Source organism: Montipora capricornis, chromosome 8, assembly GCF_036669925.1.
Source record: "Montipora capricornis isolate CH-2021 chromosome 8, ASM3666992v2, whole genome shotgun sequence".
Lineage (NCBI taxonomy): Eukaryota > Metazoa > Cnidaria > Anthozoa > Scleractinia > Acroporidae > Montipora > Montipora capricornis.
Genome location: NC_090890.1, coordinates 47,026,137 through 47,053,164, shown reverse-complemented (window position 1 = coordinate 47,053,164; position 27,028 = coordinate 47,026,137). Strand labels below are relative to the sequence as shown.

Here is a 27,028-nt window from a genome sequence, read left to right as displayed (position 1 = left end):
TTAAAATACAAAGCCATGTATGGCTTTCTTTCTCAAATTGAAGCTTAATTATCTCTCAAAAATGCATGGTTACCCCCAATTTTCTTTTTGGATACCAAGAGCACTTACTATGATCTACTTTCTCTGGATAGTGTTAAACCGCGGAAAAATATCCCTGTATTAGTAAGCATCACCGATAGGAAATCCGAGTATCTCCAGATGTGCAGAACGTATGCGCAATAACAATAGTAGGCACCGTCCTTAAAGCATGATTCTTCTGCTTGGTGATCATAAACCACGTACTTCAGAGATTTTTTGTTTTCAGAGCTTCTTTTTCTTTTCTCATTGTATCAGCCTAACACAGAGCTCAGCAGTGACACCAGGCTGTATGTCACATTGATGAAGAAAATGGATAAGTTGCCATGTCCATCTGTTGGCTCCAAGGTGTATGGACTAGAGGCATGTAATTTAATTATCTCTCCTTATTTCACCTACAATCCTTGACAACAAGTTGCGAGACACCTTATATTCTATTTTCATACCAACACGAACTGGCTGTCTTGTTTCTATCACCATACCCTTGCCTTTTTATCACCAACTGTTTCTGCCCTCCCTTAATAATGTTGTTCTTGTGAAGGTCTTCGATAACAGTGTGCAGCATTCACTTGCTGCTTGTTATAAACTGAGGAGTAACACAGAAATCGTCAGTTACATGCAACAAAAGAAAGTGCTTCAAGATTTAAGTGTTTCAACACCTTTTGCAGGTTATTTAAGGCATTTTTTTACTTACTGTTAATGTTGGAGCCACTGCTTTTAGGCATTGCTCCTTGGCTTTGAAGGACAAGTCAGTAGCCAGATGGGACCTCTTATAGCCACTATGAGAATTGTTTCTGACTGGAGAGAATACAAGTAGGTCAATATTGTTCATAATATTATATTAAAAGCTGATCATGTGGATCGATTCTTAACAATTGTATGTGGTTATTTACTAGTAAGACTTTTTTTCTTAAAGGACGTAATTTCCAGATGAGTTAAACAGAACTGGACCTGGTTGTCCAACACATACAAACTAAGTTGGGTTGACTGTTTGGTGGTGACGACCTGGTAGTCAACAATCACATTGGGGTTGTGAAAGGAGTTAAAACGAAAGGGAGTTTCTCCGTCTTTAAAAATCGTGCACCATCATTATGTGGGTGTTGGTGATCCAACAAGATCGCGATCATGTCAGTCTGTCATGTGAAATGGTGGTACAATGTCAGGAAGACACTTGAAGTGAGGACCTGATTTTGTTACAGATTGTGATGAAACAACCAGTGAAAATTAAGTCACATGTGTGCAAACTGATTGGCTCACCAGAATCTGTTGAGATATCAAATTTGATCTCCAGACAGCCTGACTTAAGCTCAACAAAGTTCAATTCCATTTCAAACTTTGTGAATTGGCATTTGTCATTACCAGTTGTCAATTGAAATTAAAAGCAGTTCATGACCTAACATGGATGCCTCACTGAGGAGTTACAGTTTGACTTTAAAAGATCCGTGTCAAAATATTGTTACATTATTAACTTTTTGGAGAGCTCCTTAGAGTACTTTGCTTTGACGCATTTCCCCTAAACTGTATTTTAGTAATCTTCCAACTAAATAATTTTCACACCCAGGGTGAATTCACACAAATTTACTCGCAAGCAAGGAACACTGCCTTAGTCTCTCGTACATTGTACATGTACATGTTGATCGTGTGTCCTCCACATTGTGTGCTCTAAACTCTGATGAGATTACTTCTCTCCATCATCGTGAGCTATATTGTGTGTGTAGTGTGTTGGTGTGTCACTCGTCTTGTCTTTCAATCTTGCAATACAACAATCCTGTCTGCATTTGCGTCAATGTCTTTTCCTACTGGATTTGAGTTCTTGCAATCAAAGCAACCTTTCAGTAGTGTGTTTTTTTGTCTTCACAGGGAAACCATGTTATCAAATCAGCCAAGACCCACAGGAGTGACGGTGACCACAATTCACTTTCCATCTCCACACCCTACATCTTTTGCCGTAGCAGGAGCGACACTGCCACATGGAACTCCTCAAATAACAACAGCTGGGAGGCCACAGGAGCAGCCACAATGGAACCAGACTATGTTCTTCCTCGGTGATGAATCCAGTTTGTTTACTGCCAAGTCTGCAGTTGTTGTAGAATACTATCCAGCTGTGCTTGGTAAGGTCAATAATGTCACAGGGCTCGAAATTAACCAAAAAATGCAGTCGCATTTTGCGATAAGATACGAAAATTTAGGCGCAATTTCGCAAATTTTAGTCGCAAAATCACCGCGCTGCATTGTGTTGTCAGCGGTTTAGCAAAAAAATATGAGCCTGCAATACTTGTGTGTAAAGAAACCACTGAAAATGGCGAATAATCGAAGGAATGGAGCTGTACTGTGCACGTAACATCGCAGCTAAATTACTCTACAATTATGCTATCTTCAGAGCAAATTCACAGCGAGAAACAAAATAATTTTGTCATTTATTTATTTATCTTAGCAAAAGTAGCAGCAAAGTGGCAACTGCTAACTCTTTTGTTTCGAAAGAGTGAAGGTGACAACAAGTCGCTTCGCAGTTCTTTTAGTCGCAAAGGGAAAAATTAATTTTAGTCACAAATGCGACTGTATTGGTCGCAATTTTAAGCCCTGAACGACAGGAGCGTTAAAGCAGACTAGTATAATTATCACTTTCAGATTAGTCTTCTTTTTCGGTCCAAACATAAGAATTTAAGGGAAAACAAAACTAGCTAGTTTTCCGAGGGATAAGACATTAAGTACTTTGTTATATTTTAGACTTTTCTTTCAACAATCGCAGCAAAACATCCGGAGCAGGCAACAACTGCAGAATTGTATCCCGGTCGGGATACATTTGAATTTGATCAGGGGCATGTGACCAAGAATCAACCAATCACAGTGCTCGTTTTGTTGAGTGAAAGTTTTGGTATATAACAATAGTTGTTGTTGCTTATGTGTCATAAGTCTTTTTGAGATATGCTAAGGTGACAACAGTGGGAACTCTATGCCTTACTCCTACGAATATTGGTTTAGGGTCAGTCCTTATCAGAAAAGACTTGAAAGTTTACCCCTTTGTAGAAGACAGCACTTTCTCCTTAGTTGTTTTTAAAGTGCCTATCAGCTCAACAAACTTTTCAACTTTATGTATTCTCCAAAATCGTCCGAAAGATATTTTGTAGTTTTTATAACCTTTTAATTGAAAATTCACTTTTCCAGATGCTTTGAAAGACAGGAAAAGTGGTCACACTTTGAGCAATAACCGAGCAATGAAGGGGAATAGGTTCGATACTGGGTTGATGTCTCAAATTACTTTTCATCCCTGCTTTTGAAGAACTATCACAATGCAACTTTAAGCAGTCTATGACATCATCCTGGTATTGAACCCATTCCCCTTCATTGCTCGGTTATGGACCACTTTTCCTGTTTTTCAAAGCAAATAAAAAAAAAGTGAATTTTCAATTGAACGGTTCTAAATTAAAACAAGAAAATATAATATAATATATTATTTGGGACGATTTCAGAGAATGAATAAAGCAATAGGCATGTTAAGACCCTGACTGTTGGTGTGACCAGAGTTGAATGCCCAACCTTGTGTACACAGGTCCAGTGCACGACCTCAAGATGTATTTGGTTGGTTTAAAGCTCGTTTTTGTGGTAGTCTGTAAAGCACATGCAGCCTTCTCCAGACCCCAATTGTTCAGGGGCTGGATAACTTAATCCAGTGGATAAGTCACTGCATGATAAACTTTGTCCAAGGTGTTCATACACGCCTTTAATTAGATGTGGTTAGAGTTTAACTACACAAAGTATATGAGCAAATGCTAAAATCTTTGCACAAAATAAATTGACACTGGCGGATGTGAACAACTGGGGCCAGCTTGAAAGTGTCACTGTCATGGTGGCTTAAAAAAAGAGTTGCTGCAAGTCCTAGGTTAGACTTAGTTGTAGTAGGAAACCTTTTACGTTAATCCATGCAGACATTCCTCCAAAGGATTCTACTTAAGTATATATGGCATTTATTTTTGTCCCAGCCATGACAAGAGACTGTTGGCAGCTAACCAGTCCTGTCGGCTACTCTTACCAGAGTCTGGATCAGTTGCTTCTTTCAAGCCTACAGTGCGACAGTGCTAAACTTGGTGTGAAGCTAGGTAACCTACCCCTTGAGGTGAGATACTTGCAGTATCAATTAGTTAATTTGCAGAAATTAGGAACTGGCATTCCCAGTGTTTTAAGGTTAAAGTTTTAATCTATGTTTAACAAGACTTTGCTTGGTGGCAAGGTGATTACAGGCTTAATTGTCATTGCTGTAATTTTGTTAAACTATCCTATAATCATTTTTATAAACAATACAATGAAATCTGTATCTACTAATTACTCAATCTGTCTCTTAGTGTAGTCTGCCCATATCCTGTTAATCTTACTACCGGTATATCGATGTTTTATATTATTTATTATGTAATATATGTACTAGTTATATAACCTGTTCGCACTATTCTTTTGCTTTTTTTTTAAAACATAGGTACATTTTTGTGTCCATTAATTGCCCATGATGCAGTGTCCAACTCAAAAGCTTAATCTTTGGTCTAAGTGCACATTTTGCTTTAATTCATCGCTTGTGTAATTTACTTTGCTTTTTTATATATTTACTCTTGTAATGTAGAGATATTTGTAAATATTGCAAAAGAATAAAAAAACAGAGACTGAAACTGAAACTGAACTAGTCCTGAGGCTGGATATCCTGCTGGGCAATAATGAATGAATTAATTAATTCCTATGATCTGTGCATGTTTCAGGGGTGCAATTTGAGAACTGCAACAGGAACCAGTCCTACAGTTGGAATGGTGGCTAGATTGGTCACAGAAGAGGTACTTAATGAAATCTTTGTTTCTGACTGAGGTGAAGAGGTTAGAAATCTCAATAAATAGGATGTCAAAGATGATCATTTGCCCTTCTGAACGAGGAAAATCATTATAAAATCAGTATAAAGTACTTAGTATTTGCGACTGAAGGTTGTCATAGGCGAGTTATGAATGCTACCTTAGCACTAGTATAGCGAAAGGAAAACCTAGAACTGATTTCAGTTAGTAAAAAGCACTTCACCAGGGTTGTTACGAACTCAGTGGCTTCATGGCTCAGTTGGTTAGAATGTCGCAACGTCATCGTAAGGCGATGGGTTCAAACCTCATTGAAGTCCTGAATTTTTGTGGGGTGCAAGGATGGCGCAGTGGTGAGAGCACATGTCTCCCACCAGTGTGGCCTGGGTTCGATTCCCAGACTCGGCGTCACAATTATGTGGCTTCAGTTTGTTGGTTCGATCTCTACTCTGCACCAGGAGGTTTTTCTCTAGGTACCCCGGTTTTCCCCTGTCCTCAAAAAATCAAACATTTGACGTAGATCTGTTGATTTCAGTTTACAGTGGCCGCAATTAACCACTGTAAAAAATAACATAATACTTTTTGTTTGTCCTCCAAAATTTTGCATAAGCATTGTTTTTATTTTCTCTTGGGGCTTACAATGGTCCCTGAGCAACAGTGCCTCTGAGCGCTAGAAGACTAGACACTTAAATAAATTTCCTTTCCTTTCCTTTCCTTTCCTTCCCTTTTTTCCCAAAATCGCCGGCCAGCTTGCAGTTGGCTCAGTAGCTCAATTGGAAGAGGTAGCATTCGAAATTGTGAAGATCTTCAGTCTCAAAATGTTTCACTCTGCATTTCATATATATTTCTTTCATATACATGCAGTCTCTAACTTAAGTGTCAGTTGAAAATTTGACCTGACATACCCATTCCAAATTTCTCACCTTAACTTGAGAGCTCTTTTAATCCTTGTATGTTGGTTCTTGTCTCTTCAAAAGCAGTGTATTAGTTTATTACGCCCCCCACCCCTTGATGTGTTTAGCAGTGTTGGCGCTGTGGTTAGAGTGCAATCCTCACATTCGCTTTCCTCTAAAGCCAAGATCATCGTTTACATGTATCTTTCAGAAACCGGAGCACTCACTGTCAGTCGCCCGTCTACCGTCGCTGCCCACATTCAGGGCGATGCCGCAGTCAGGACAGCTGGGCCAACCTTTTTATTCCACTCGAGCTGATACGAAGCAGCTGCAGGTGATTTCGCTTGAATGCTGTTGAGCTTGAGCAAAATTCTCAGTTAGTTTTGCCAAATTTTGTCATTGCAAAGTCATATTGTCATTTGGAGAGCAAGCCCTATCGCTGTGATTAAATAATTTCTTTCTCGTCGATTCAAGAATGATTATCAGGCCCCGGTTTTATTTTAAAGCGGATGTCGTTATCCGAATGGACAACGGAAAACGGACGGATATATGTATTTTTTAAGAGTGGATGCCGTTATCCGCAAGCGGCTGAGTTAAATTTATCATTTTATTATTTTTTTTTTATTTAGGTTTATTAACCACCACTACCACTGATTTACACTGAAAAAGACAATACAGAAATTACAACATCAGTTAATATTAAAAATTCTACATAATTTACAGCTTCAGACAGTAAAATAATTATTACAGCGGATTACAATACTAATGAAAGCGAGTGACGAGGAGACTTCAGGAAGCCAAAGGCTTGAACAAAGAGGTCGCCTCATGGTTTTAAGTATTTCATTCAAGGCAAGACCAACTGGCTGTAGTTTAGTACTCAGAAAAAAAAATTGTTTGGCGGATAGAAAAAGTGTTATCTCCTTTCTGACAGAAAAGCTTAAATCACGCACTAGGAACTCATTGAATAGCCCTCTTTTCGATGTATTACTGAAAATTCAGTCCCAAACACTTGCTTTCTGGATACAAGCACTTTCCGGGCTTCCGAGTTGTTGTTTTTACCCACATTTGTCGCGCATGGTAGCGCTTCAGTTATTAGAGAGCTTTTGATTCTAGGACGAGAACGACTACGAGTACGAGATTGTACGAGCTTTTGCAAAAATGTCGTCGTGTCAAAACAAGTCAACAACACGGTTGCAGTTTTGGCATTTTTCGATCAGCAAAAAGGCTCAGTTTCCAGCGTTAAAAATAACTGAGCAATATATCCTGCTAACAAAGGGTAAGATTAATCGTCCGGGTTATAAATCTTTTAAGTATTTTCGCTAAAAACGGGTAGTCAAATCTCGTACTCGTTCTCGTCCTCGTCCTAGAATCTAAAGCTCTCTAATGTGCGAAAGAATGATACATTGTATTTAATGTTGTTGATGGTTTGCGGTTCATTTTCAGACAACTTATGGCCTCCCTCCAATGGACGCAGTAAAAACCATTCTGCCACAGTTTCATTCTTTGTACACAGGACCAAGAACGGAACCAGTCAAAGAATATGTCCCACTTAGTGTGTCTTCTCCTGCGGCAGGAAGGTGAGTTAAGGGGCTCATACGTTGGACATCTCGTGACAATTACATCATGCAATATCCACATCTTTTTCGGATAACACGGAAACGCTGCCCCGGGGGAGGTGAAACCCATACATGTATATCGTAGGGTAGGGAGGATCGTCGGAAATTTTCAAAAATACCCTAAAAGATATCGGAATCTTACGGTGGGCGTGGCAACATAAGATTTTTACCCCTAAAAGATACCAGCTAAAAATGAACAAATTTGTAATTTTTAAAGCATTTTTAATAGTTCCAGAGACGTCAACTTCAAACACCTTGTGCTTGAAAAGTTTAGAAAAGCATTGTCATAATTCTGAAATCTATTAATTTCAAGAACAGGAAAGATACCCCAAAAGATACCAGCCCAGACTTTCGTGGCCCAAAAACCTTTCAGACACCCTAATAGATACCAGACCCCTGATTTTGAACCCTAAAAGTTACGACGAGCATCCCCGCCCGTTGCCAACTGGAGTCTCTGAACGATGACTTTAGGGCAGATGTCTTTCATGTCATAAGGAAGATTTCGTTGTGAATGAATTATTCCTTTTTTTCCATAGAACCTTAGATGTGCGTGATAGCGCTCCCATTCCCACAGAAGTGAGTTTGGTCTCGTTTGATTGTATGGTTGTTTTGATACTAAACCCCTCTTAAATTGACAACGTTCAACGTAGGTTGTACTCAATTTGTTTTTAACCCTTTAAAGACACTGTTACCAGTAAGTTCAATGGCGCTTTCAGGTTAGAGGGAACTTTGACGATAAAAGCCTTGCTGTTATGGATTATCAAATGAAGGTACGTTACATGGATGAGGAGACGAATATATAGCAAATTTCAAATTGAGCAGAGACTCCATCCCGGCTTCGCTGAATAAGTAGCTCATCACTAGCCAAACGGCCAAAAAAAGAATATGATTGCTATCCTTTTTAGCCTTGGATGATAGAAGAACCTGAGCATGAGCAGTGATTGTCTTTTCAGATTGTCTTTTCAGTACTCAGCACGTTGTGCTCGTGCTGAAATGAAACCTGGGCAAAAATTCTTGACGTTGTTTATGACCACAGCCAGAAGCACATTACCTTGAGCATGTAATTGGCAACTCTTTTCCTTGGAACAAAGCTGGGGATTTTATGCCCAAATATGGACAAAAATAAGATGGAAGCTGCACGCGCGGGAAAATGCGCGAGCTACGTTACATCCAAATGATGATGACGATGATGATGATGAACTTTATTCATGTGTTGGGGACACAACATAAAGATAAAATAATGAATACCGGTACTATACTAATAGATAAGAAATAAGCTATAAATTATATATACATTGACAATATGCTAAAATAATCAAAACAATTCTAAGAACACGGACACACCTTAAGAGGTACAAATTACGCACGCAAGACAATTGTAGCAATTTATCAGTTCAGTAAGATCCTTACGTCTAATATGAAACTTAAACCTAGACAGGCTGCTCGTTTCATTGATGTTTTTATCTAGCTTGTTTCATAAAAATGGTCCAAGATATCTAAGAGAGTGTTTACCATACAATACAGAATTAAATCTAGGAATATCAAAATTTTGGTTTCTAAAATTATATTTACAAGACTTAGTACTGAAAATATCACAAATGAAATCAGGAACTAGCCTATATTTAAACTTGTACATGAGTATAGCTATTATTAAGAAGGCTCGGTAGTTTAGGAAACTCTTAAAGTGCCCCTGTGATAAAAAAAGACACTTCCTTTTTTCCTTCAGATTTTGAAAGTGTGTTTGCTTAAAACCTGACTGGCAAAATTTTGAGCTTTGATTTTTATCCAAAGGCCGTTTACTTTGAGTGTAAGTTTTGGATTTCACGGTCCGCCATTACTCACGTTCAAAACTGACCGATTGGACCTCAGACGGTTGGATCCAGGGAAAAGTGACGTCAGAGGCTCACTAGATTAAAATTTCAGCGTGTGAACGCAGCTTATTATATATGCAAAGCGTGAGTTTAAAAGTCTGAAAGCCCAAAACCCCCGTGCTGCATATTAATTCTGCGGCGTACACACGTATTGCATTCTTAAACTAGTGAGCCTTTGACGTCATTTTCTCCTCGATCCAGCTCTCTCAAGAACATAATGTTAGTAATGGCACACCATTAAATAGGATAATTACAGTTAAAATAAAGAGGTGTCTTTTTGAAATCAAGGCTTAAAACGTGGGTCACTTAGTGTTTTGTTAACATAGCTTTGAAATCCAAAGAAAAATATGAATTGATTTTTTGGTCACAAGGGCACTTTAAGGACGGTGCCTACTAATTCAAAGGTATTTTTGCGCGGTTTTATGAATATGCGGGAAAAGCAGATCTCAACGAGTGTTATTAAAATCGAGAAAAAAATTGGGGGTAACCACGCATTTTTCAAAGATAATTAATCAACAATATTAGCAAAAAACTTTAAAATACAAAGCAGTGTATGGCGTTCCTTTCCAAATTAAAGCTTAATTATCTCAGAAAATTGCATGGTTACCCCCAATTTTCTTTTTGGATACCAAGAGCCCTTGCTAAGTTCTTCTTTCTCCGCATAAATTTAAACCGCGCAAAAATATCCCTGCATTAGTAAACACTACTGATAGGAAATCCGAGTATCCGGAGATGCGCAGAACGTATGCGCAATAACAATAGTAGGCACCGTCCTTAACTCAAAAAAACCCCAGCGCTGAACCAGAGTTAAGCGCTTCAAGGTCGCGGGGTTCTGCCACAGGTGATTGAACTGGAACAACGCAAGGCTCTCCCCCTCGTTAAAGATCTGTTGGAAAGGAAGCGTAGTTTTGGTTATATAGCACTGGGCAAAACTTAGACCATGTGTTTTGATACAATAGGAAGTTGACCGCTACAGAACGGCAATGAGAACGATGGCAACAGATCTGTTGCAAGTACGAGAAGATTGCAAGCGGCTTGAGGTGAGCGTTAATAGTTATAGTGATAGTAGGGATCGACCTCTTCGGTTTCCCGGAGGCTTTTTTTCACAGAATAACCTTGATCCACACTAGGAGTCACGCTGGGAACACCCGTGCGTCACGCTTGCAAAAGTTACGTGCGCAATGTGGTCACACTTAATTCCGTGACAACGTCTTAAGGTATGATATCTATGGAACGTACAGTGCGTAGAGGCTTGATTTGCAGGTATCATCTTATGAGGAAAGGAGAAAACTTGAAAAAAAAAATTGGTATGGTCACTGATCATTAAAGCAAGATCGAGTAGGTTTGTACCGTGAGTTGTCGTCGAAAGATTGAACTTTGAAAGAGAATCAGGAATATAGGACCATTTACAGCATCCTCAAAGAAAGTGAAGCGACCTGTTTTGTGCACTGTAATGTTTGTATTCAGTTTGGTTATCACAATTTTTCTATTTACCCAAATGGTTCTTGTACAGAGTATCGCATCATATCAAGCACAGAAAGGCCGGGTGGATAACTCTTTGGTTTGAAGGTCCAGGGTACAAGTCGCGCTCCTGCCACTACCTGAACCAGCACTAAGTAACTTTTTCTGCCTTAGTCCCTCCTTGAACTCTTTGCGACTGGCTTTGCTTGTTAACAGGCATCTAGTTTGCCCTTAGCCTTAAGTCAGTCAGTTATTGTATTGTTTACCTGTAACATTGGCTCTGACTGAAAATACTGGCGGAAACATGACTATGAAGTATTTAGCGATATATGACTATCCACTCTATCGCAAACGCGAGAAGAAGCTTTTCGAAAAAAAAAAAGCAGAAAAGAAGAATCCCTCTTTATAATAGACGTTTTGGCATTGAAATGCGTTGGTTAATTGAATTTTTTCAGGAAGCGAACAGCAGGCTGCGAAGAGAATTAAGCCAACATGACGAGATCTCCAGACTGATGATCGATTCCAAAGATTTAGACAATGTGACTCACACCGAACTGGTGCAAAAATTGGTAAGATCAATAGGGAAGATATCTATTTACAAACATTGTTTTGTTATTCCAATTTGCCAACCACAGGAACAAAAGACCTTTCTTTTCCAAAGCCAATGGGGCTCTGTTGGCACAGTAATGACAATGGGTGACGTCAACGATATCTTCGCTATTAATGGTGCATTTAAAACCTCGTGGTGGTGGTTTTAATCGCTCATCCAGCGTTCACAAACATAATACGCGTTCGTCAGATTTACGCCACTGAAGAGCGACTGAGCCAACAGTTGAAGTCTTTTGCTAACTTTGGAAATCGATTGTGGAATTCTTTACGCCAATTCTTGGCGTTCACTTACAAAACTGTCTTTCAAGAAACGAATTAAAAAATTCCTGGCTAAAGTACTTGAAGTTAATGGTGTTTACGTTGACGGCCGCTCATTGCTATTAAAATAGAGTAATCATTATTATCGTAATCGTACCTTATAATATTTTTTTTTTGGTTTTAATTATGTAACTATATAAGTTTTGTTTGTAGACTGTCTAGTTTTTTTTTTATCTTAATCTCGTGTTCTGTATCCTGTAAGTTTATTGGTTTATTTATGTCGTTACACTACACGCCTCGATTAGCATTGCTACACGCGTTTAGTGTATATTATAACCTTAAATTTGTTTTTGATGCCACACCTTTCACCGACCGGCTTTTCGACCGTTTGTTTTTGTTATGGCAATTCGCATTGCTTATCATAGCGATCTGATTGGATGAATTTCAGCTTCGACGGGGTTTTCGTGTATGAAAATTGTTTCACGGCATGCAGCCCCTGTCGGTTGAAGGTGCGCCTTTAGAAAATAAACTTGAATTTGTGGTAGTGTAGGTTGTGGTTGTGCATGGTCGTAGCCGCGGGGTGGATGTATCTTCGGTGGTCGAAGATTTAACTCCCCAACCCTTGATCAGTATCTCTATTGGTATTGGCTTTTTCAAGCTTCAAATTTTAGAAACCGCTTTTTTATTAGGGGTATGTAGGATTTTTGTTTTAAACACGGTGGGCAAATTGGCACTCTCTTTGCGTCGCTTGCGTCGTTGACAAGAAAGTTGTAGTAGTGACTGCTAAGATTTTTAGATTATCGAAGTTATGAACGTTTCTTAATTAAGGGGCCCAAAATAATGTCAACACTTTCAGTAAACTGTCCTGTTTGAAAGGATTGAATCTACTCAACTGTATCACGTGACGGTAATGTTAGGGTACCATATGAAACACCAATAATTCCTTAACAAGATGCACTCATTTATGTAACATAATAAGTCGCCCACTATATATGGCAACAAAATAGCCATGTAAAAACACCTTACATTTTGTCTAAACGCTTACATTTCAAAAACGATTGGGATGACCGCCAATTTTTATTACTGGAAAGTGATGAGCAAACTAAGATAAAGTTTTTTTTGCAAAGTTATGGCCACCTTCACAATTGGAAAATTTTAGGGTCAGTACGCAGCTCTTACAACGGCTCTCGGGATTGGCTCAGAAAACAATAAACCCAAACAAACAACCAATCAACGATGGACCCTAACCTTAAAACAATGTAACTGTGTCCTAAAGGGATCCAAATAAAAGTAGCGGGTGTAAAGAGGTGCGTCCTATTTCAAATTTTTAGTCGAGTCTGAATCCTCTCCAGAAAATGTTTTCTAACTTTGCAAAACTTTTTGTCGTAATCTCCTAATCACTTTCCAGCTATCAAAAAGGGGGGTTACCGAGTTGTTTTTGACATAGAAGCATCTAAAGGCAAATTAGAGGGTGTTTTTACACGGCTGTTTTGCCGGCTGCCAGAAGCAGTCGTGGTGCAGTTGGCTAGTGCGCGACTTTCGGAGCGAGAGGTCCCCAGTTCGATCCTCGGTGACTTAAACGTCTGTTTCGACTTTCCTCTGATCCGTGTAGCTATAGCTTTAAATACCCGTAAAACGGAGCACTGACAGAGGGAGGGGAGGGGGGTAAAGGGCGCACCGTCGGCTTCCATTGATACCAGCCTCGTAGCTGAAGGAACTACCGACGTTAAATAAAGTTACTTTGCCTTTTTTGTTTACCTTTGCCGTGGTGTTTTTAGTACGTCACGTTAATGAATGCATCTTGCCAAGCAATTAGTGTTGTTTTATTTGGTACCATAACATTGCCGTGACATGAAATCAGTCCTTTGAATGAAACTATCCCTCCAAATTGATGAACTGCGTCGTGACTGTAAATTGTTTTCATCAACAGTTCTCTTGAAAAAGAAACTAGCTGATGAATCCAACAGGAGACAAGAACTTAAAACCAGGCTTCAGCATCTTCAAAATGATCTCATCAAGGTGGTGATGAAGAAAGTGTATTTTACTACATTTGTAACATGTATTTGGGCAATGAGGGTAAAAGGAGGCGTTAGTTTGCGAAATGGCATAATTATGCAAAATGTGATGATTCTGAGCAAAAACGATATTTATCCAGGCGATTTGCCATAAACTTGAAAATCGTCAAGATTACCCAAATTCAATCCGTTTCAGTCTTGTCCATTTGTGTCCATCCATCCTTCTCTTTCCCTTTGCTGTATTTCTTTTATGTTGTTCGACAGTTTTAAGTGGTTACTGCAACGTTTCATTTTACTTTTTGGACATTTTGGGTGTCATGAAATTACCTCATTTTGCGTGACATAGCCTCTTTAAGTTGGTGACTTCAAATTGGTAGCAGAACTAACGCAAGGATTCTTAAAAAAAAACGAAAACAGAAATGCAGTGTTATCGGGGGGACAATCCAATGTAAATTTCGTCGTTGAGGTTTATCAGTTTGATTTTCAGTTTCGGTGTATTAAGTGCCAATATAGATATAGCAAATCCTAAACCCGGTAAATCCTAGCAATGGACGTTTAATCAGGCAAAGCCACCTCTGTTTGGAGTGATCTGAACCTAGTTCTTCATGCGCTGATCAGTGTGTCTTTTTCTACAGAAAAACGAGATGGAGAAGGAATATATGAAACTTCAAGAAGCCCACGAAGGTCAACAAGCGCTTTTACAAAAGTTACAGGTAAGGTCATTAAGGAAACAGCTCCGTGAAGATCTATTTAGCAAGGGTAGTAAAGAAATACAGACATCAACAAGATTCGCCTCGCGCCTCTAAAAAATGTGGCCCAAGGTGGACGTTGCCAAGTTCCTGTCGCCCCCCCCCCCCCCCCCCCCCCTTCGAAACGTCAAGGGTCAAGGTAGTAGCAAGGGGAGTCACGCTTCGTCACTCAGGCCGCGTGACCCGGAACGGGTTTACTGCGATGAAAAATCGAGACCCAGGAACAAGCCCTCATTTCTTGAGCGTTGCCATTTCTTTTCCCATGTGCTTCTAGGGTAAGGTACAGAAGACCAAGGCCATTCAAGATACATGCAAAAAGCAAGAAAGGGTAAGATATTAATGCTAAGCTCCGCAATACTATATTCAGTAAGTGAAGTACGAACATCCGCGCACCGGGGTGAGTGTAGTCCTGAGAAGAACTATTTCGGATGAAGTAGACAACCTGCACTGAGCGCATTTTGACTCTGAGCTTTACTTCCGCTCAGGTTGTCGAAACGACAGTCAATGACAACTAAAACAGTCCTTCTCAGGACTAAACTGACCCGGACGATCTTACTTCGCTTAATTATGATATAACTCCTGGGTTCAAACCATTTACGATATCTCCGCAATACATGCACTACGAACAATCAATGAAACTGAAGGATTTTAGGTCAACACTTTTCAAGGATAGATTTTGGCTGTTCTTCAAATCGGCGGGATGTTTTGCCTTCATTTCTTCCTTGAAGCTAGGTATCGGACCTCTATTGGCGATGATTTTTGCACAAGGGTGTCTTCTTCAAGTTGAGGCATGATATATTTCAATCCGTTTTGCTCAAATTTCAGGTTATTGTGCAACTAGAAAAACTTTTAGCCCAGCAAGGAACAGGACATTTTAATGGTGGTATGTCTTACTACAGCATTTACAAGGATACGTTTTTGTGTTTTTTGCCTAACTGGCTTCCATAATCTTCCTTGCGTTTTCTCGCTCTCCCTCTCTTTGGGGTATGGTAAAACGAGAGGTGCTAGAAACGACAGTGCTTTCTCCCATGCGTCCAGCCGCCATGTTGGTGTCTGTGAACAAGGAAGCGAAGGCCAATTTTGTGTTCCAAATTTATGCCCCCGAAATTGAACTCAAATTCAGTGGAAATATTTTCTTTTGTTGTGTTAAAAAAACCGTGGGCGCTGAATCTACACGCGAACTATGGATCTGTGTGGATATTGGAGAGACAATGGCTATGATATTCACTGTAAATTCCATATAGATCTCCCGAGAATACTGTCTTCTAAAATGAATGTGCTTTGGCGTGTAGCATTGCGGAGTATTTTTACAAGTTCCGCTGCATTATAACGAGTCCGTAGGGCAAGTCAAAATACAAAGAACGAGTAAAACTACTCCGTGATACTTCACGCCAAAACATCGAACAAGCGATTTATGGTCCAACGTATGGTGCAAACAAAAAATTCGTGGTTAGAAGAACTTTTCAGGAAAGTGTGACAGTTTTTTCGTGACGCGCACGACGAAAGGATATGATTGCTTCCGCGGCTTTTCTAATAACCAAGCGTTCCAAATAACTAAGTGCACAATATCATGGAATTTTTCTACTCGTTTCGTGCGTTTTTTTTTTGTTGAAGTAAGTTACAGAGTTAGATAATAAGGTTTGCATGGCAGTAGCGCGACGTTTGAAAACACTTAGTGCGGGAACTTGAATTTAGTTCGATAAGGCGATCAAATTCACACAGTAGTGGCATGGTTTCAAACGTTGCGCTACTGCCGTACCGAACTCAATTCATAAAGTATGAAAGGTTGTTCTAATGCGCATGCTGAAGCTGACCATTGGATGGAAGGTGTGTTTTGTCGCTTTCTTTATTTTATTTGGCGTGACTGGATTAAATGCGACGTCGTGCTATTGTCGTGGCACGGCCAGATCAAATTCATTTAAGTTCGACACGGCAGAAGCGGGACGTTTGAAGCAGGCTTGAGGTAGCTTAATTAGCTTTCTGCACCTAAATTTCAGATTGGTCATATTTGTAATATAGATACGTAACAGAAATAGTATATAGAGTTACATTTGAACAATACCGGAATAGAGGTAAGCATCTTCATGTGACTTTCCGTCAACCACTCCGTTTCTTTGGGCTCTCATCCCATGCAAGCTAACTGTGTAGTTGAGGGTCTCGAGAAACCTAAAGTGGTTGAAATGAATTGCTATTTTTTTTGTTTATCTGCAGAAACAAGTGCCACTTACAGAACTCTTGGCGAAGAAAACTCTAAGCTCCAAGCCGAACTCTCTCAATACAAGGTAGAGTTCAATCAGGAGATCTCCTAATGCTTACCGATAAAGCATCCGAGCAGTATTTGGGATATCATTGGTTCGACCCCATTTAGGAGCGGTCGAATTTTGTTCCGAGTAATCCCTGAATCAGCAATGAATACACCTCCCTAGTTCAGGGTATTTTTCGGGCGAATCCTTTTTGCTCATCAACCCCTCAGTGCGACTGTTGGATATTCAGGCAATCGTACTAAATATTGCTAAATTTATGATTTGTCCACAAAGAATATGTGTATGTCCTGCCGCTGGACAAACTTGATAGAGTCCAGTTTTCCCTTAAACGTTTGCTCGTGTTACTCCATTTTTAATATTAAGTCAGAACTTTGTTCCCTAAAATGTTTTATCTTCCCTTGTTTTTTTCGTCCAAATTGGAGATGTTCCTCGTTTGTCGAGATCTGATTTTGCCTCGTTTATTTAATATAGGAGATGTTAAGAAAAGCGGAAGCTAAGCAAAAGTTACCAAGGTATTTAACTTCACATTTTTGATGCTTTTATATCCATATTTCTCTTTTGAAGGAGACAAAAACTACAGAGGGAAAAATGTTGAAATCAAATTTGTTTTACGTTTAGTGTCGTACGCGATTTTGAAATTCATTGAATTCGGACTCAAACGCTTTGTTTGAACCGAATTTTCGTCATAATCTCTCAAAAATGATGCGCATACGTTTTGGGGCCGAGTTTTCAACGTTCTAAAAGGACTCCCAGCTAATCACGTCTGGGTGTACGGCTTTGCTGCGGGAGCAAGCGGGGACCGTATTTACGCTTGCAAAGGCTCCTTATATCTGTTTTCGGCCAGATGACGTCAAGCTGTGCATTTCGTAATTCATTCCCTTGCAAAGAAGGTTTCAGTATTATCAGGAGCCGTGCCTACTTTCTATTTCTTGGTTTCGCAACATCTTATATTCGTAATTTCATTATCAGCGCGAAGACTTAATACCGCGAAAATGTAATGTTCTTAGGTGGTAAAGGAAGTCAATTGTTTTATTTCAGATCGCCCCCTGAAAATCACGCCCCTAATGTAAGTTACCTCTTGTTGTTTTAACTTAAGTATGAGTAAAGAGTATGGAAGCTTTTAATAGCTGAGTGCCTTAGAGCGTTTTTCAACTGAGTTTTACAGAGGTTTTTTGGGTTTTGTATCACTTCACACTGTGATTGGCTTAAAAATCTTCTGCCACATTCTCGGCCAATAGGGGTTCAAGCAAAACCAATATTGTTATTTATTCGCGCCTATTTTCCCGCGCTTACTGCCGCGATTCTTGTATTTTCTGGGTAGATTTGATGTCAGCGTCTGCTGTGATTGTCCAAAGTAGTTGATTTGGTTGGACCTTACGGAAGTCAATTCAAAAACCCTTACACAGACATACAATGTAATAAAACCAATCACAAGTCGATTAAGTATTCGTGGTCGGCGCTCAATCGAGGGAAAATGGCAAAAACTTCCTGTTAGCCAATATCACCGTTTTTGGGGTTAGATAGTACCCTCCCAAAGAAGAGCTAACTACATTGAACATTGGTTTGTGCTCTATTTGTGGGCTATCTTAAAGTATACACCGAGAAAATTCTCGAGGGCAAAGGTCATTCGACCCCGTATGGCTTTGATTTGATTGGGTGCCTTTGAATATGGTTGCATTTACGGAAAAGAGTACGTTCGGTTATAGAATGGCCCAATGTCGGACATGGAACGCCTTGAATTGTACGAGAAACTGGAAAGAGCGGAGGGCCGCATTGTTGCACTGGAAAAACAGGTAACGCTCAAGTGTATATTTAACGATATTATTATTCTAAGAGGATACCAAGGAAATTAGTTGATTACTTAGCATTGGCCAAGTTATGATCAAACCCGAGTAGAATACGTTTTTTCATTGAATCCTTTTTCAATTCTGTTTTATGTGTCATCGTGACGCCTGACGTGCTGGAACATCGCCACTTGCCCCAAAATTGACCTTACGTGTCAACAAAAGGGCCATGAGCTTGTAACATTGCTGTTATTAGCCAATAAAATTACAGGAGTCCATTACCCAGACTCCAGGTTTTGAAAATTAGTGGAAATATTCTCTTGACACTGAAGTGTTTGCAACAGGACATGAAATCGTCAAGGAACTGTAAAATCTTCCAATGGCGGGGTAAATGCTTGAAACTCTTCGTAACGTTGTGTTTGTCACTTTTTCCTTATTTGGCAGACAATGTTCGAAAGTGGGGGAAAGACAAAGCTGATTTGCAGGTTAGGAGATAATTTTGGCCTCACGTTTTGGTATACTCAAAGCATGGCAATTATGCTTGGAAACTCACGTTATTGATTCTTTATTTTTTCTTGGAGTTGGTTATAATTATATTTAGACTGGCTAAAGTGAACAAAGCAAAACTTTGGAACAATATTTACTGCCAAAGAAAATATTGAAGACTAATTTCAACGAATTGTAACCTCTTTTGTGGCCGTTTTTGTGGCCTGTCACAAAAAAGCTCTGTACAAAGAGCTGCTCCGGGTTTTTGTTTGAATTCAATGAAGCATCACTGATCATTATCGGTGGCGAACAACAAACACGGCAAAACATAGACGAACTCGCAAATGATTTTTCCATGGAATGAGTATGACTGTGGGTTTAACAACCACAAAAACAAACTGTCTTGTAAAATATCGCGGACAGACAGGCCTTTGTCATTGCACAAATTAAGACAAAGCTTTCCCCATCGCTTATTCTTAAAGGGAAAGTACGGTCTAGAAACCGTTTCTCTAAATTATTAAAACATTTCCCCAGTGATTCGAAAATAATTGCCGTTTTGTCCATTTCCCTGTTAAAATGTGACAAGAGCACTTTGAAGTTGCCTCTTTCGTGACTTGGAGAGCGCCTTCTTGGATATGACGTGTTATGACGTAGAAATAGTCAACAAGCGTGTCCGACCTTACCAAGTTCTTCGTTCCCCGATCACTTTCTCGATGTTGTGTGACGTTTCTGCTCCAAGAAATTCAAATGTAGGATGAACCATGGTAAACGGTCTTGTGGTTCAATAGGTAGAAGGCCAAGTAGGCCATAAATGTGACGTCACTAAATACTTGTAGATCCTCTGATCAATACATCTTGGTGGTAAAAATCAGCCAGAGCAAATGTAAACAAGACAAAAACCTTGAACATGCGAAATATGTATTCCACTAGTTTACCTTCTTTTCTTTTTTCACTTTCTTCTGCGACAGCCGTCTGATCGCTTTCATACGGGGAAGCGTTTAATTTAGAATAAGTCAAATGTTGCTCAATACACATAGCAAGGCTTTTTCACAGCAATGAGGTGTGTTTTGATCTGCTCAAGTGCGCTTTCGAGGGGGATAAAACTAGACACATGTCTAAACTTGAGAGTACATATGAAAATTAAAAAACCGAAGCTTCCACCGGGAAATGGAAATTTAACGAAAAGTTGGTCAGCGAAAATAAAAGGTGGATCGATGGATTCCTCAGATCTGACTGCTATATTTTCTGTTCGGGTCTGTCATTTTACCAAGGAGGACTTCAAGCGGGATCTTCAGGTATATGAATATTGGTCTTGGTGACATTCGCCTCATACTGAAATCTCAGTTAACTAGTCCAAAATATCATTATATTTGAGCGAGAAAACAGAATCAAGCAATATATAGACGACTTTCGGTGTTACGCGGTTTTCCAGGCAGTAAAATAAACTTAACTTGAAATGTAGTTGAGTACAATTTGCTTCCATATTTATGCAAGATCGAGCATTTTGAAGTCACTTTACTGAAAGATTTTGGCCCGGACATACAAGTAGGCTCAGGTTTTCGGTGATATTCAGTAGCTTTTGCTATATAACAACAATTTTCCCGGATGATCAAGTTTCGAACACTTCTCGCACAATTCGAAAAAAAACACTTAAAATAAAGAGCATGTAGCTCGAAAACAAGCTCCGTGACCTTATCTTTTTACTGAATTTTGTTCATGTCCTGTGCGTGAATATCACTTGTGCCAAGTTTGACAGAAATCTGGATAGTACGTCATTTTCAAGGAAATTACTTTAAAGCTGACCTTTGTTTTAAATATCCTGTAGGTCAAGTTAAATGAAAGTGTGATGGCGCAAAATACAGGTTACAAGAATTCTTCCACCTCAATGGACATTTTGGACTGGGTTTGTATTGGTTATTTAATTGATAGCTGGATGAGTTAGTTGATGGATTGATTGGTTAGTTCGTTTACCCACGTCTCTCGTTAGCCCTATGTTTGATGTCGACGGAGAGATTGAAACTATAGTCTGCTGTGGAGATGTGTACTTAAAGAACAACCCATCTTAGTGTTTCGGGAGAGGCAGATTTGAAGATAGAAAGTTCCATCGTCACCGTCGTTCAATGAATCTTGATAAGTCTCAAGTCTCCCAAGAAGGCTGAGCGTAAACTACTTATTTGCAATATCAATGTTGGTGCCAGCGCTAGGATTTAAGTTCAGGTTCCATATTTAGATGAAGAGGAGAGTGTGAAGGACACTGCGTGACGCTTATATACCTGTATGTATATCAGGAAGGGTGTAATGTTCAAGTTCGTCCGATGTGAAGGAATTCGGAATGCAGCAAATGTGATGGTTTGGAATCCAGAATCCATTTCGGCGGAACCCGTGAGTTTCAAGTGGAATCCGGAATCGACGGGCCACCTGGATTCCTTTACAGAGGGCGATTTGTGAGGAAAGGGGACACTTCTGTGACGCGTTTAAAAATCGGCTTACATCCCATTTTGTGCATTCCCGGAAAACCTCTTCCCAATAATAAGCACCGCATTGCTGAATCCACATAATTGCAAACCTCGCGTTAGTCTTTCAAGTGAATACGATAACTCTAATGCCGCTTAAAACAACCAATGAAACTAAACCTCATTTTTTTTCCTTCAGCATAATGGACCCAAGCCACCTTCGCCATCGAGACCTCTGGGTCCTAGACGTCCTTCTCCCAAGCTGGAGCCTTTGGAGAGAAGATAACTGGAGCATAACCTGGCCACTTTGTAGCGGCCAAAATTGGCAAGACGAAGTCCGTGACAGTTGAGAAATGAAGACAGTAAAAGCATCACAGCATCACAGCTACCTTTTCGTGCACATTGCTGTGCGAAAAATCACCGTTTCGGTTTGTCACGTGTAACACGACCCGTTTGAAATGGTGGCGGATTTCCACAGCTTCTGTTCCTTCGTACCAAGAATGACCAAAATCAGCAACTGCCGGAGAGAATGTGATCACAAACGACTGAGTCATACCCTTTTCATCATTTATCGCCTTATTCCACTATCCACACATGAATATATAAAAAACTGAATTAATGGCCGAGTGAGGAGAATAGAGAGCTGAAGCAAAGTCAACAACACATCTCTGTGTTATTCGAACAATTTTGCGATTTTTCCAAGTAATTCGGAATGGCAATTGTGTACTAACTATCCTCGAATTAAAAGGCTGTGTACGGTTTTTAAGTTTAGGAGACCATTGAGCATTTATCTTCGTGTACACTACTGAGATCAACTATGTAACCTCGAACTTGGTCAGTTCACGTCGCATTTACAATACAATACAATGCAATATTTGCTTATTTCCACCATTCGCAGATCTCTCCGAATTACTGGTAAGTGCCTTTTCTATCCGACTAGTTGGGGGATACTAAAACAATTAGACCCTTCGCCCTCAAGGGCCACGGGTCAATAGCCCATTCGGCTTCGCCTCATGGGCTATTGACCCGTAGCTCTTGCGGGCTACGGGTCTAATTGTTAAGTAGCAATATAGTAAAATCGAATGCGCAAAATTACGCACAATTAATATACGACGCATATTTAACTGACACGAACTCTGAGAACCGGTCAGTTCGGCCAGGTAACACATGGCATGATGGCCCTGACCTCAGCGAATACGAAGTTTGCGACGGAACGACCCTGCTGGAAATTAGGGGGTAAAGCGGGCTTGCGTACATAATTTCCGTCACTAATTTCTAGCACGCCAGGTGGCGTCTGGCCTCTAGAGACAGTAGCCCGGCACGCGCGAGGGCGTCCTCGTAGCTCAAGTCAGGACCAAAGATGATCCGTAGGGCTCTCTTTTGTACTCTTTCTACCGCCATGCAGAGATACTGCGGTCAGGTCCGTCGCCACAGCTCTCCGTTTCTTTTGGGTACGTCGTCGGTGAAACCATCGTAACGCGCATGTGCGGGACGTGCGTGCAGAGCTACTGGTCATTTACTTTTTATCGAAAATTGAAGTTTTTGACCGGAAAATTTGGAGGTACACAAATTCCTTTCTTCATTTTTGTCCGTGTGTCAAAGAAGACAGTACAAAATAGTTCAAAGGTAGTCTAGTATATTTATTTTCGTGCGAGACTGTTTTACACCTTGTAACGAACGTTGAAGCGTTATCGATCAACGCTTTGATGTCATTTTGTAGAGTTCTTCTGTAAATACTGTGTATGCAAAGATACACAATCTTGATTGAAATTGTGTTAGTTTGTACGAGATATCAGTGATAAATTCTGAAGTTAATAAAACGGAGCGCAAGTGCTCTTCTAATTTTTAATGTAAATGCAGAAAAAATGTAAGTTTTTAATTTGGGGGAAATCGGAGTTTCCAGAAAGTCTTTTTAGGGCAGAGTACACAACCAACACAGTCGATACATGACACATTGATAGAAAAGCGAGTTCTCTTTCAACTGCGTCAACCATCTCCCCAGCATTTGTTTCTTTAGCTTTGGAATCAACGAATATAAACAAGACTTTTAATGGTGCTCTGCCCAACTTGTTCGACCTCCTACATTCCCTGGATTGAAGTATCCTGACTGAAGTAGGAACACAAACTATGATTTTAAGAAGACTTTGAGTTTCCATGAGACTTAACTTCAACTGCCAAATTCTATTCACCAATGAGAAATAGCAATTTATGACAACATGGTTATGTAGGAAAATTAATTTCAAACGATTGTGAATTTCCAATGGGTAGGTATACTTCGACACAACATTGCTGTGACAGAAGCACCCCAAATATCGGGGTTTCTTACATTCAAGTAGCTAACAATATCCTTTTCTATCTTTATTTGTATTGAATTTTACATTGAAGATTAAAGCTTTCTGGCACGTCTTAACAACACAATGCAATAAAAAAGCGACTCACAGAGATTGCTTTCACTTACAGTAATTTTAAATTTATCACAAATGGGGGCTGATTACTTAATTACTATTTTACTGTTGCGTGCGATAAAATGCTCAAACCAAAGCGGCCCCTTAGAAAAGTCATCAATAAAAAGCTTCCATTACTATATTTTTTTGCCAAGTTCCAGCCTCTTTTAGCTGAAACATTTCTCACATGAAGCCTTGACTTCATGGGGAGCAGGGTTGGAGAAGTGGTGACTCGCCTTCCACCGATATGGCTCGGATTCGATTCCCGGACTAGATGCCATTCGTGGGCTGAGTTTGTTGGTACCCTTGTCTGCTCCGAGAGGTTTTTCTCCGGGGTACTCTGGTTTTCCCCCCTCCATAAAAACCAATATTTGACATTTGATTTGCTTGCTTTTTTGTTGGTACTTTTCTCTGCTCCGAGAGGTTTTTCCCGGGGTACTCTGGTTTTCCCCTCTCCACAAAAACCAATATTTGATAGATAGATAGATACTTTATTTACACCTTAGATTGCAGCTATAACTGAATTGATAAGGTTTACATTACATATAAAAATATATAACAATATATATATATACACATATAAAAATTATAAACTATAAAGTACCAAATGGAGAATTGACTAATGGTATTCGTTATATAAATAAAGAAGTTTATTTAGAGTCATAAATCCTAGCGCTAGCGTTAATAAAGGTATTACTAAACCTATTAGTCTTACACTAGGGCGTTGCAAAAACCCTTGGTTTACGTAGGGTTGCCGAAGGATGATTAGTGTTAAATGGCAATAAGTGAAATAACTGATTGTTAGCATTAGAAATGGTTTGTTGAACAAAACTCTGACACAATTCAGATCTTCTTTGCGATAAACTATTAATCTTAGCGGTCTTAAGTATGGGGCGCCGATTGTAAATAAATTATTTACCTTGAATATTCTCATTTTTTTCATCATTTAATAAATACGTTTTTTTGATATGATATCATACTTTATTATTTGATATAATACATCCTGATTTCAAATCAGTCGTTTATTATTTGATGTAAGAAATCCTGATCTCAAATCATGTGTTTATGTTTGATATAATAAATCCTGGTTTCATATCATGCGCCTATGATTTGAAATCATGACTTCATGATTTAAATCTAACTTTTAGATTTGATATCAGAGAAATCATGATTTAACTTAATACCTAATCGGTGCGAGCGAGTACATGTGACAAGTCACACGATCATCTATTGCGCGGGAAAACACAAACTTTCAAGGTCAATTGCTTCTGCCATATCCCAGGCAATCCCAGGGAGTTCAAAGGGCGGTCGATGAGGCTCTATCACGTCTTCCAAATCAGGGAGTCACTTCAACCAGTTCAAGCTCCACCTCAAGCTCGACCTCGACCACCACATCGAGCTCCAATTCAAATTCTCAAGAGGTACGTACATGTGCTGGCCGACAAACGGTCATTGTGTTCGTCTGGAATCTCGTGTGTTATTTAATACTGAATATTTGGCCATTTTCATTTTTCCTGTCTTACTGTAGTGTTTGATACTGGTTTTTGTGGATTGCATGTTGTTCCAGCAGTTCAATAAAAGTTGCGTTTAGAACAGAAATCCCCCGCCTTTTACACATTGTATTTTCTCACCGTTGCGTGACTTTGTTGATAGTTGTCAATTAACCGGAAGTTAGTTGTGACAAGCTGTAAGGTTTCGTTTCAAGTCGTTGAGGCGCATGCAACGGTGAGAAAATGATATCAAATGATATCAAATCTAAAAGTTAGATTTAAATCATGAAGTCGTGATTTCAAATCATAGACGCATGATATGAAACCAGGATTTATTATATCAAATCATAAACACATGATTTGAAATCAGGATTTCTTACATCAAATAATAAACGACTGCTTTGAAATCGGGATTTATTATATCAAATAATAAAGTATGGTATCATATCAAAAAATATTATTTATTATATAATGAAAAAATTGAGAATATCGAGGTAAATAATTTATTTACAATCGGCGCCCCCTACTTAAGAGCATTAAGGTATGACACATCGTAGCCATATATAATACGCATGGCTCTCTTTTGTACTCTTTCTACGGCTGAGCTAAGATACTCAGGTAGACTATAATGAAACACTTGACAGGCATATAATAAAACTGACTGAATGCAAGCAATATAAAAACAGACTAGATCCTTAGCTGGAACATGAGCGCGCTTTAGTTGTATTAAGAAGTACAATCTCTTTCCCGCTTTTTTAACGGTGGCATCTACATCATGCTGATTCCATTTCAAATTATCCTGAATAATCACACCTAGTACTTAAACAGACTTAACGAGATCAATAATAGCGGTTTTGTTAATTGATACTAGCTCGCGAATCGCCGGAGAACTTGAAAAGGAAATTCTAAGCTCTGCATTTCTTGGGATGTAATTGAAACTTATTGGTCTCGGACCACTGTGTTATCTCATTAATGGCATTCTGCGCCTGGCTGACCTCTCTGCTGTCAACTACTTCATAAACCGTTGTGTCGTCGACATACTTAACCGTACCATTCGCAGAGGGCACTACAAGGTCATCAATCATAGCAATAAAAAGGCAGGGGCCGAGCCTTGTCCCCTGGGGAGCCCCGGCGGGTACAGATTAATTTAACTCTAAGCGACTTTGAAAACGATTACTTAGAAAGTCGCCTATCCAATTGATAATATAGGGATTAATATCGTAATCAGAAAGCTTAATCATAAGTAGGGAATGATCAATAAGATCAAAGGCCTTCTTGTAGTCCAACACAAAGACTCTAACATCATTACTTAAACCATCAGTCTCTTTCGCCCAGTTATGAATCATAGTTATTAAAGCGTGGGTAGTTGATGAGCCAGGAATACAGCCAAACTGGTCAGATCTTAACTTCCTAAGAATTGCATGTTTCACATGATCTTGAACAACAAAATGTTCAGCTATCTTTGACAACGTAAGGGTAAGGGAGATTGGTCTAAGGTCCTTTTTGATATCTTCAACTTTTGACACTTTGGGTATAGGAGTGACGTTTGCACATTTCCATACATCGGGGAGGATTCCCCGAGCTAAAGATCAGTTAATAATCGTACTAACAGGATAAGCAAGTTCATTTGCATAGTCACGTAACACCCAATTGGGGATTCTGTCAGGACCACCAGCTTTAGTTGTATTAAAGGTAATTAATTAACACGGGCCACTACCTCTGGTGACAAGGTAGGTA

The 27,028-nt window shown here is 39.5% G+C and overlaps 1 protein-coding gene across 1 annotated transcript in view; it reads left to right on the top strand.

Moving 5' to 3' along the window:
* Positions 1 to 23,799, top strand: part of LOC138060233 (coiled-coil domain-containing protein 33-like) — a 36,680-nt gene extending 12,881 nt beyond the window's left edge. Inside the window, exons 8-30 of the mRNA XM_068905970.1 lie at positions 334 to 438; positions 797 to 888; positions 1,936 to 2,186; positions 4,056 to 4,189; positions 4,818 to 4,889; positions 6,003 to 6,125; positions 7,235 to 7,368; positions 7,944 to 7,983; positions 8,124 to 8,177; positions 10,238 to 10,318; positions 11,195 to 11,308; position 12,524; positions 13,537 to 13,625; positions 14,257 to 14,334; positions 14,645 to 14,698; positions 15,196 to 15,253; positions 16,582 to 16,652; positions 17,106 to 17,146; positions 17,673 to 17,700; positions 18,341 to 18,427; positions 18,856 to 18,903; positions 20,730 to 20,807; positions 21,557 to 23,799. Coding sequence (XP_068762071.1) covers positions 334 to 438; positions 797 to 888; positions 1,936 to 2,186; positions 4,056 to 4,189; positions 4,818 to 4,889; positions 6,003 to 6,125; positions 7,235 to 7,368; positions 7,944 to 7,983; positions 8,124 to 8,177; positions 10,238 to 10,318; positions 11,195 to 11,308; position 12,524; positions 13,537 to 13,625; positions 14,257 to 14,334; positions 14,645 to 14,698; positions 15,196 to 15,253; positions 16,582 to 16,652; positions 17,106 to 17,146; positions 17,673 to 17,700; positions 18,341 to 18,427; positions 18,856 to 18,903; positions 20,730 to 20,807; positions 21,557 to 21,643 — 1,920 coding nt within the window. The 3' untranslated portion in view covers positions 21,644 to 23,799. The remainder of the gene's footprint in view (positions 1 to 333; positions 439 to 796; positions 889 to 1,935; positions 2,187 to 4,055; positions 4,190 to 4,817; positions 4,890 to 6,002; positions 6,126 to 7,234; positions 7,369 to 7,943; positions 7,984 to 8,123; positions 8,178 to 10,237; positions 10,319 to 11,194; positions 11,309 to 12,523; positions 12,525 to 13,536; positions 13,626 to 14,256; positions 14,335 to 14,644; positions 14,699 to 15,195; positions 15,254 to 16,581; positions 16,653 to 17,105; positions 17,147 to 17,672; positions 17,701 to 18,340; positions 18,428 to 18,855; positions 18,904 to 20,729; positions 20,808 to 21,556) is intronic.
* Positions 23,800 to 27,028: the final 3,229 nt, after the last annotated feature.